Here is a 10,683-nt window from a genome sequence, read left to right as displayed (position 1 = left end):
ACTTTGTCGATATCTTTTCGACGTATATTTAACGTCTATAGATGTGGAGGAAAGTCCTCTATTATGAGATGGCAGGTTTTCAACGTCCAAATTCAATCGCAAACCTTATTTCGCAACGATTACACGATCTAACGATGAACTTTCCACTGAACAGACCTCACTCTAGGGACAATAAATTCATGGTGGAACCAACAGACGATGCTTATTAATTTTGCGGAAACTCCGCTATCTCATATTAGGAGTCCACCTCATAATACTTTCCTCTGTACATATCAATTTGATGTACAGAAGACATCGTATCGGTGTCGACCAATTATTGATGATTTAGTTGATATACACTAGATATCATATTCATGCCAAGTCGAATAAACGGAGATGTTGATTCGACTTCAATATTATATCAATTGACATATGACTAGATTGCGGACGTCTGCAGAATATTTTTCGGATATCGTGACGAAGTGTCCTAAGTATCAACTTGATTGTTGATTTGCACATGATCTCAACTTGCTTTCAATACGATATTCGCCGGATTCTTCATCGACTCGTGAACCCGGGGTGTTGTTACGTTTGTCGTACGACAAACTGCTTAAGCGTGATGATCGGTTGCAGGATGGAAACTGTCTTGGGTGCACTCGGGGACTCTTCCACCCTGCGACAAATCGGCACGCTTGAAAACTCTGTCGCATGACAAATGTAATACCAGCGTTGGACTTGCAACGGGACAATTGCGACGATGATAATAATAAGAGGAAATGGTGGAATATGCCTCGCAAGCTCACCCTCTGTTTCCCCGTCGTATTGGTTGTCTCTCGCCGCGGCATATTCCCTTCCGGATCGTCGCTAACCGACGTCCGCGGTAACTTGCCGGGAAAGTTCTGCGAGGCGTTGATGACTTTTCGCCGGCGAACGCGCTTAAATTGCACACGCCCACTTTGCAACGTTACGCTATACTCGATGCAGGCGCGGCACTTAATCCCGTGCCTCATTTAACGATTAAACGCGACACGATTTACCTCCCGGTAATTGTATTTAGCAAATGATTCTCGCCTCATTAAAGATTAATCGCGATGGCAATCTATTTTCCTTTTACGCGGCGTAAAGTTGGCAACCTCGTAAAGTAATCTGCATGCACGATGAACTGTCTCGAAAAGTTTCCCGCGGAGGCTCCGCAAGTTTATCGGAGAACTATCCAGTCTTCGGCAAACATTTTACGATTTCATAATTTCTATAGCAGGTACACTTTCCTACGAGCACGAGGAAGCTTAATGAACCGCGCAGATGAGAACGTTTATTTAGTTAAAACGTAACGCGGCCTGAGAGAGAGGCGTTTCCAACTTTTTCGCCGGTATAATATGTACCTCCCCGAGAATTCCTCCGTTGCTCGTGCGTGAAATTTAATATCTCTCGCCAGGAATACCCATTTGTATTCCTCCTGCGGGGACCCTGGGGTTTTCAGCCGCGAACAACCCTCGCACGAATGGCCGCCAACGCTTTTGACCTCCGCGTGCCAAGCCGCGGCCTCATCAAATTAGGGGATTAATCAAACTGAATTGCATTATCATTTATTCAACAGGCTTGCATGCCAGCTGCGCGCCTGGCCTTAGAGGACGTTAATCGCCAAAAGAACCTGTTACGCGGATATAGACTGCACCTCCATTCCAACGACAGCGAGGTAGAGCTCACCAAGATGCTTTTAATGGCATTATAATGGCGGCCGATGCGCTCGTCGCCGCCGCCGCCGCCGCCGCCGTCGTCGCGATAAAATTACCTCTGTAAATTTATTACATTTCAGTGCGAGCCCGGCCTCGGCGCATCCGTCATGTACAACTTGCTATACTTTCCGCCCTATAAATTAATGCTGCTGGCCGGGTGCAGCACGGTATGCACCACGGTCGCCGAGGCGGCGAAGATGTGGAACCTGGTGGTGGTGAGTACCCACCCCGTTTCTTTCTTACCCCCGCCCGCGGCATCGCGTTCGCGCGAATCTCGTGTTTCATCGCGGCACGTTATCGCGGTATGTACAATAAGGGGATACGTGAACATGTGCGAAATCGCTTATCCTCAGCTCTGCTACGGTGCATCGTCGCCGGCGCTGTCCGACCGAAATCGATTCCCGACCCTGTTCAGGACGCATCCTTCCGCCACCGTGCACAACCCCACGAGAATCAAATTGCTGCAAAAGTTCGGTTGGTCTCGGGTGGCGATACTGCAGCAAGCCGAAGAAGTGTTCATATCGGTAAGGATATCTATGGCAAACGCGTACGTCACTCGCTTGCCTCTCAGGAAGTTGAGAAGGTAAAGTGGACGCTGTGTACGAAGCAGGTCACTCGACTTTTGTATAAACAAATCTAGGAAAATCTTATATCTTTATATATTGTCTACCTTGGAGAGCGGGCTGGCCGGATTAAAGTTTAACGTTCGTCCGTCGCATAACGAAATCGCCGTCCGCGGTAATAAATGCGACGGTAAATTTGATCCGTCGAATCTGTCGTAGACCGTCGAAGATCTGGAAGCGCGGTGTAAGGAAGCTGGGATAGAGATAGTCACTCGTCAAAGCTTCCTGTCGGACCCCACGGACGCGGTGAAGAATCTACGCCGTCAGGACGCGCGGATAATCGTCGGCCTGTTCTACGTCGTGGCCGCGAGACGGGTGCTGTGCGAGCTCTATCACCAGAAGCTGTACGGCCAGTCCTACGTGTGGTTCTTCATAGGCTGGTACGAGGACGACTGGTTCGAGATCAACCTGGAAAGGGAGGGCATCACCTGCACGAAGGAGCAGATGCGAATGGCCGCGGAGGGACATATGACCACCGAGGCGCTCATGTGGAATCAGAATAACGACACGACAATCAGCGGCATGACCGCCGAGGACTTCCGACAGAGATTGAACAAGCTGCTGAAGGACGACGGTTACGATATAGATAACAATCGATACCCGGAAGGATACCAGGAGGCGCCCCTCGCCTACGACGCCGTCTGGTCCGTCGCTCTGGGTGAGTCTCTCGCGTGCATACATGCGCGATGTGCCCAAGGCAAGCAATCCGGCCGATAATACATCGCCTATATCGATTCTTTCTTCTTTGTCTCTACCATCAGCGTTCAACAGAACCATGGAAAGGCTAAGCAAGTTGGGGAACAGTTTGAAGAACTTCACTTACGAAAACAAAGAGATCGCCGACGAGATATACGCGGCGGTAAACTCGACCCAGTTTCTCGGAGTTTCCGTATGTAGAGTCCGCAGCTGGAAAATCGCTCGGTCGCTCGCTTCAATTTCTAACGTTAAAATCTTTCTCCCGCAGGGCCGCGTCGCGTTCAGCTCGCAGGGCGACAGGATCGCTCTGACGCAGATCGAGCAGGTGATCGACGGGAAATACGTGAAATTAGGGTACTACGATACGCAGAGCGACAATTTGACGTGGCGAAACGTGGAGCGGTGGATCGGCGGCAAGGTGCCGCAGGACAGAACGATAATAAGAAACGTTTTGAGAACAGTGTCACTGCCCTTATTCATAAGTATGGCGACCTTGTCGGCGCTCGGTATCGTGATAGCCATCGGATTGATCGTATTTAACGTCTATAATAGGCACCGAAGGTATACCATACCCGCCATACTATATGTATATCGTGCTGCATTCGTTAATACGTTATCTAACATATATACCGCGGGCCAGGCCACAATTCACAATCGATATTATAGCTACACACAACCGATGTCTACTTTTCAGAGTTATATATTCGTCTCATCCCACCGCCAACACGATAATGTTGGTGGGAATAATAAGCTGCTTCTTGGCCGTGTTGTGCATAGGAATCGACGGTAGGTTCGTGACGCCGTGGCAGTTTCTGATAGTCTGCCAAACCAGGGCGTGGGCGATGTCGATCGGCTTCACCCTGGCGTTCGGTGCCATGTTTAGTAAAGTGTGGAGGGTCCATCGACTCTCTACCAAGGCAAAGGCCGATCAAGGAAAAGTAAGTCGTAAACTAACTACGGGCGAATCGAGTCTCCGCTCTGGTAAAGCGGTACGAATTGATCTCTATGATATTCGCGAGGCTTGATCGCGAGCTTCGTCGTACGAGATAGTTCTGCGTGCTTTCTTTTTTATCACTCCTCCTCCACCAGACGACTCTCCGGCGAAGACAATCGTACCGCTTTTCCCCTTGAGTTCCTCATTAGTAATGAGACTGATTTTTAGTTTTTCATGAAGATGGAACCATCCTGCATGGTTTGCTGTTCCCGCTCGTATGTCCCGCATCTTTAACCTATTCTCGATTCCTTTTAGTCATTGACGGCTAAACAAAAAGTTTCGTCTATACAGAAGAAGATTGAGCCGTGGAAGCTGTACGTTATGCTGGGCGGATTGCTGTCGGTGGATATCATCCTCCTCGTCACTTGGCAGGTGGTTGATCCGTTGCATCGGAGAATCGAGACCTTCGCCCTGGAACTACCTCCTTTCGGAGACGAGGACGCAATGATCAGACCCGGATTGGAACATTGCGAGAGCGAACACAATAGCTTGTGGCTCGGTGAGTGCAACCCTTGCGACGCGAAACGACACGCATGCCAGAAAATAAATACCATGCGTGCAAACTGTGATATAATTCTACAATCTACTCATTAGTAGATAAAATCGTCAGCAGGAAACGATTCACGGAAATTGTGAATACTTCCATTTTCTTTGTTTCAGGCTTGATCTACGGCTATAAAGGCATTGTTCTTGCTTTCGGGCTCTTCCTATCTTACGAGACGAGAAGCATCAAAATCAAACTGATCACTGATTCCAGATACGTGGGAATGTCGATATACAATATCGTAGTTCTATGTCTCATAACGGTACCTGTGGTAATGGTCATCTCCAGCCAGCAAGACGCGAGCTACGCCTTCTCGGCGCTAGCCACTATTTTTTGTTGCTTCCTCAGCATGGCCCTCATCTTCGTGCCGAAAGTCATCGAGGTAATCAGACATCCCCGAGACAAGTCCGAGTCGAGATACAATCCGGACGGCGCGGTGTCCAAGGAAGAGGAAGAGAAGTATCAGAAGCTGCTCGTCGAAAACGACGAGCTTCAGAAACTCATTGCCACGGTAAGGGTTCAATGTCGATGCGTTGCAAAAATAAAACTTACTTGTAACAAGTAGAGTGCTACACTAAAACCCAGCGATAGTATTAAGGTCGAATCAACGTCAATGGGGTCGAAACCGTGTTCCAATCGTCCGTATTCGAAAATAATTAACTTTTAGAACTTTATTAAATTACCACGTTCAACGTTCTGAATACTTTTAACATTTTATTTTAATTTGTACAAATCCGTTCTAAAACAGATGTTTTATCGATTAATTATCACATGTACTGTCGTGTACTCTTTAATTATTGTTGCATATTCTACCCTGTGTATTTCAGAAAGAAGAAAAGATTCAGACCCTCAAGCAGAAGCTGGCAGAACGCGACGCCCTGAAGGGGACCGGCATAAGTCGTTGCAGGCAGCCCAAGCAGTCCTTCATCGTCGCTGACTATCCGACCGGCGAGGGGACATCGGACAGTGCTATCGGTGGGGGTATTTCCATTTGTACAAAATCCTCTCGCGCTTCCGCTTCTGATGTTGAGTTTTCAGAGACGTACTTATAATCTCTCTCCACACACACACACGAGTAAAGTCAAGCCGCTACGGACGTCCTCGTGCATTAGCGCGATACATTTGGGACCTAAACAGTTGCTTTCAATCGATCTCGGTGATTATCGTTACGCTTCGCTTTTAAATCGAACGTATTTCCGGTATTATTTGTCGTAAGTATCGATGGGTACGTACTTGCGTGTTTCTTCACGACGCACGGATGCAATGTCTCGTTGAAGTGACCGGTGTAAAACGACTATCCACGGTAGCCTACACCGCCACGCGACGATGACACAGAATAGAATATCGAGTGGCAATATCTGCACGATTTGAAAGAATAATGGAAACTCGATCGCGATTTTAAGTTATTTAAGTAATGGCACGTATGCATTTACCTCACGCAATTTGCGCACGATAAATTATGTTACGTTATCTTCATTAATCGCAGACTCGGTGAATAGAAAAAGGTAATCTATTAATAGAAATTATGAAATTAACAAGTAAAATGTCATGTTAACGTGAATGTTAGCTCTTAAAATCGTTTAGCGAATTCTTTGAGTCGTTAATATAATTTCAATAGTTTGTCGCTTTAGTAAGAAAGTAATTTCGTAGCTTTAGTATACTAAACACTTAAATATGCAAATGGTATCGATTAATGCGTATACGTCGAGTAGTAATTTTTATCTTAGTAAACTAAACTACCTTTCTGCGAAATCAGGTAAAAACGAGAAACATACGAGGTCTGGCCTATGTTTCATGAAAGTTCTGCGAAAATTGGTCCTACCTTTCTGACGACAATGTGTTCTTCTTTCTATAATTATCTACTATTATCGATCAATTATTTATTGGTAGAACGACATGTGTATTTTTATATGTAGCCCGCGATTCCTACTAGCTGTTGTGTAGACACTCAGGAAGTTTGTGAAGTTAATCAGGTGCATTTTTCAGCGCCTGTGAGAAAGTACTCAACCGGGAATTTCCTTAGCGTAAAATACAATCTTATCCTACGGACCAAGTTACCCTCCTCCCCCCTGCCCCCCCGTGGAATAACGTTTTCAGGGATGGAGCTTTTGAGTGTTTTATATCTTGACTTTTAACTCCTTTTATCGAGGAGATATATACTCGAAGGAAAACATAACGAAGTCCTTTAAGCCGTTAAAAATGTTGTCGTCGGTTTCAGTCAGACATTTATATCTTGATATTTTTCGTAAAAAATATAACGAATTTCAGCAGAAAAAGGAAAAATTGTAGTAAAAAAAATTACAAGGTGGACGAAACGTGTTCGCTGAACGGTAAATTTTAACAGCGAAATATGTTATTGTCCCTTCGGTGCTTCTAACGAAAAACCGAGGGAACCAAAGTCACATTCTTATATACCGGGCGCGTAATTTTCAAACGGGCTATTTATCACATAAAAATATTTATCTTTCCAAACGAGATAATAAGAAAGAATAAAAAATATATTTTGAAACGCACAATATATATATATATATAATATAACATGTATATTTAAAATATTGAAAATAAAAGTGAATTATTCAACCGGTATAGATGCCGCGGCTACAATCGCAAATTGGATTTGACTGGCTCAGGATGATATTTGTAACATGCTTATCATTTGTTACAGAGCACGGTGCTTACACACGAAGCAATTCATAATGTTTACGTTAGGCCTAAAGTAATCTGTACAATCATATGACTCTGTTGTTGCAGTTAAATCTCGTTAGAAAAAAAAGAGTGTCGTGTTAATTGTGTATACAGTATTGTTACTGTTGTTGTGAACCTCATGAAGCGTACTCCCAAATTTGAAGAGGACAAGGAACCAAATTGCGATTTGGTCCAATCCGGATTAAGTGCAGTTGCCGAAAAATGCCCGAGCTGCCGCTAACGAGATTTAAGTGCTCACGAATTCCATGCCGTTCGTTTATAATTTGGGAGTCTTGATGAGGTGAAGTGTTGCATTACCGTTTTAGCGTTTAACGCACGGGTCGTTTAATTTTTGACGAACGTTTTTTGACGGAGCACCAGCCGCGCGTGTGGGGCTCGGTTTTCGGATACTTCGCGCGTAGGAGGATGTACGATTCTCCCGACTTCCAAATCATTTACGGACGGACTCGGCATCGGCAATTGTCCATCCGCGAGCTCGCGATACTTATGGTGTTTGACCTTCTGTTTTTTTTAGGCACGCAGCACATCGCCGAAATGTACGAACTGCACCGACTATGATGCCAAAGCAATACACACACAAACGAGCGCTACGCTTGCGACAAAACTCTCTTCTAAAACTAGTATTAAAATCTACGTGCACGGTCAATATGCGAGTCGTATAATACGCGAGTCTTGGTACGCGCCGAACGTGAGAATGACTCTCTCTCTCTCTCTCTGTAATGTCTGAGACATGATTTCGCGGTGACGGGAGGCCCGCCGTCGCGTGTACTTAAAGTGTAAGTTAGTTTATAGCGTGTGGAATTGTTTTATATGTTTCGACACGATTCGACTGCGCCTTAGAAAGTGGAAAGGGGAGCGGAAGGGAAGATGAAGAAGAAGAAGAAGATGCAGTATTGAGACATATGTACGTACGTCACGCGATTATATTACGGCTGTCTGTCGCGTGTTCTCTCTCAGGCACACAAACCGAAAGCAAATCTGTCGTCGTAAATCCCGTGTATAGGCAGTATTTAAAACGGAAGATGTAACATTTCTCATTTACGGTATCTTACCACCGCGCGCGCTCACCCACGCAGTATTTTTTACTGTACTCGTTTCGAACGACTGCCGCGCAAACGGCGCTTGTAAGTCTAGCATTATACATTATACGATAGTCCTATCGTACTGTTGACGAAAGTATCACATATATGTACGTTAGATTTATGGAGATATTTATTTTTAAGTTTTTGAATTATAAAATCCGTTAAAAAGTCGAAGGCTCTACCTATTATTAAACCCTGGGATTGTTTACTCGATCCGAAGCTCGCGGTGGCTCGCGCTAGGCGCGACGCTCGGCGTGATCGCGGGTGTTCATATCTCTACGTTGTTTCTAGAGTTGAGATTTTAATAAAGAAAATTTTAACGCACACTCTCGCCGGAGTTTACGCCCACCCTCTCCTCGTGCGAGTGCGCTATATAGCGAATTCGGTTGCATTGCACTAGTGCGCGCTAATACTTGTTTACAGTCAACTTTTATATTTAAACAATAAAATTCGTAAGGCTCTGACGTGAATCACACAATTCCAAGGAATAAAGGATATAAGAGCCAAGACAGGATGTTTAGTGTTTAAGGCCAGTATTCGTAATCAGATCTTATATTCAAGACTGTCTCAAGATCATCTTTAGATACTCGGTAGCCAATGAAACGTTCCGTACAGCATCTTTAAATAAATTCAAGACGGTCTTGAGTGTGAGTTTCCAGATCTGCGTATACGACCGTGGGAAATGTGGCCGAACACACATTACCACGTGGACCAGTACGTACCCTAGGAATCACCGATGCCTGCCCACATAAATTTCTCCACATCTCGACACGTTTAGACATTTTGTGGGTGTAGTTTCGAAAAGTTGAAACCCTCGATTTTCCTGTTTACTTACGTACTTTGATGCACTGATTACGAAAATAATACCGAAAATTACCGCAAATTTTATATTCGCGAAAACCATAAAAAATCGTCAAAAATTGACATTTCTTGTGTTTATTCCATTAAATACTAAAAATTTAAAAAAATGTTTTAAATGAAAGTTGTAGATCTTTTTAAAAATACGCATTTTATGCTGCATTCATTTTTGCTGTACGACTGATAGTTTTTTGAGAAAATCTGTACCGTATGGGTTTCCGACTTTTCACGCGAATACATATAAATGCAAAGCAAAATTCATGCTGTTCGTTTCCACATTGTTAGATGCCGCGTGATTCTGCACTTTTGCACCTAAAACTGTCCGTTTTGTGGAAACATTTGTGTAATATAGAAATTAAATGCAACATACTACTTGTACTGTATGTTGCTCACTAATTCTTTCTTATTAGACTTACAAACTTAGTTTCAGTGTTGCCATGTTCTTCTTTAATTTAGCGTTTTCGATCTGTACACGCAAGCTATTTAATTTGTACATTACACAAATGTTTCCACGAAACAGACAGTTTTAAGTGCAAAAGTGCAGAATCTCTTCAGCATCCCCTTAAGAGGATCCCGTATTATAGCCTGTCTGTATTACCGACAGAATTACCATTTTCGTAATACGAACCTTTCGTCGTATTGAATTCATGGAATCAAAAATGCTTGCGTACAATTACAGTATATGCATTGATGATCCCGGGAAACTCCAATTTTATACCAAAAAATGAGTAAAAATTACAAAATTCATATATCGATCACATATAACCTCATTTAGACGAACTGTCAACTCCGTCATACTTGTGCTTCGTATAAAAGTTCTACAACTTGTACTCACATGAAACTGAGTTTCCCTGGATTCGATGACATGTAGAATTACTGTGAAACCCTCTAAATTGGGATTAGACGTTTAAAATAAGAGTTAGTATTAAACTTTCGTGTTTATGTATGGGTGTGATGTATCGTAGTAGTGTGTCCGTGTGCTCATGTATATTACGAAAATGGTAATTCTGTCGGTAATACAGACATGCTACGGGATCCTCTTAAGGGACCGGAATTAAGTTGGCGGTGGAAGTTCATATTTTCGTATAAAACCTAGCTCAAACGATTGCTCCCGAATTGCTCCATTAGAATCCACAATTGCTCCACTTTTAAAATCAATAGTTTTCGAAATATTAATAAAAAACGTAAAATTTTTAATTTTCAATAAAAAACATATTTCTAATAGCTTTGTGCAATTCTAACCAGCATCAAATGATTGCTCCTTCATTGCTCCATTAGAATCCACAATTGCTCCCCTTTTAAAATAAATAGTTTCTGAAATATTAACAAAAAACGTAAAATTTTTAATTTTCAATAAAAAAAACTTTTCTAATAGCTTTGTGCAATTCTATCGAGCATACAACGATTGCTGTTTAATTGCTCCTTATTGCTCCATCATTATTTTAATTATTTATTGCATATTTTT

The 10,683-nt window shown here is 43.4% G+C and overlaps 1 protein-coding gene across 5 annotated transcripts in view; it reads left to right on the top strand.

Annotated features, from left to right (window-relative positions):
• The window catches only part of LOC105562477 (gamma-aminobutyric acid type B receptor subunit 1), a 12,453-nt gene extending 3,769 nt beyond the window's left edge, over positions 1-8,684 (top strand). For 2 of the 5 annotated variants that reach the window (XM_012013342.1, XM_012013343.1), the window contains 10 exons: positions 1,577-1,675; positions 1,796-1,930; positions 2,069-2,239; positions 2,498-2,996; positions 3,100-3,227; positions 3,303-3,595; positions 3,729-3,972; positions 4,284-4,527; positions 4,689-5,083; positions 5,400-7,088. In XM_012013342.1, coding sequence (XP_011868732.1) covers positions 1,577-1,675; positions 1,796-1,930; positions 2,069-2,239; positions 2,498-2,996; positions 3,100-3,227; positions 3,303-3,595; positions 3,729-3,972; positions 4,284-4,527; positions 4,689-5,083; positions 5,400-5,624 — 2,433 coding nt within the window. In that variant the 3' untranslated portion in view covers positions 5,625-7,088. Of the gene's footprint in view, positions 1-1,576; positions 1,676-1,795; positions 1,931-2,068; positions 2,299-2,497; positions 2,997-3,099; positions 3,228-3,302; positions 3,596-3,728; positions 3,973-4,283; positions 4,528-4,688; positions 5,084-5,399; positions 7,089-7,792 lie in introns of those variants that run through there. The other 3 variants (XM_012013344.1, XM_012013345.1, XM_012013347.1) reach the window with 3 other exon arrangements.
• Positions 8,685-10,683: the final 1,999 nt, after the last annotated feature.

Source organism: Vollenhovia emeryi, unplaced genomic scaffold (assembly GCF_000949405.1).
Source record: "Vollenhovia emeryi isolate VEMERY1.0 unplaced genomic scaffold, V.emery_V1.0 DF939187.1, whole genome shotgun sequence".
Taxonomy (NCBI): Eukaryota; Metazoa; Arthropoda; class Insecta; order Hymenoptera; family Formicidae; genus Vollenhovia; species Vollenhovia emeryi.
The sequence above is the reverse complement of the archived record's forward strand: the minus strand, read 5'-3'. Positions and strand labels throughout refer to the sequence as shown.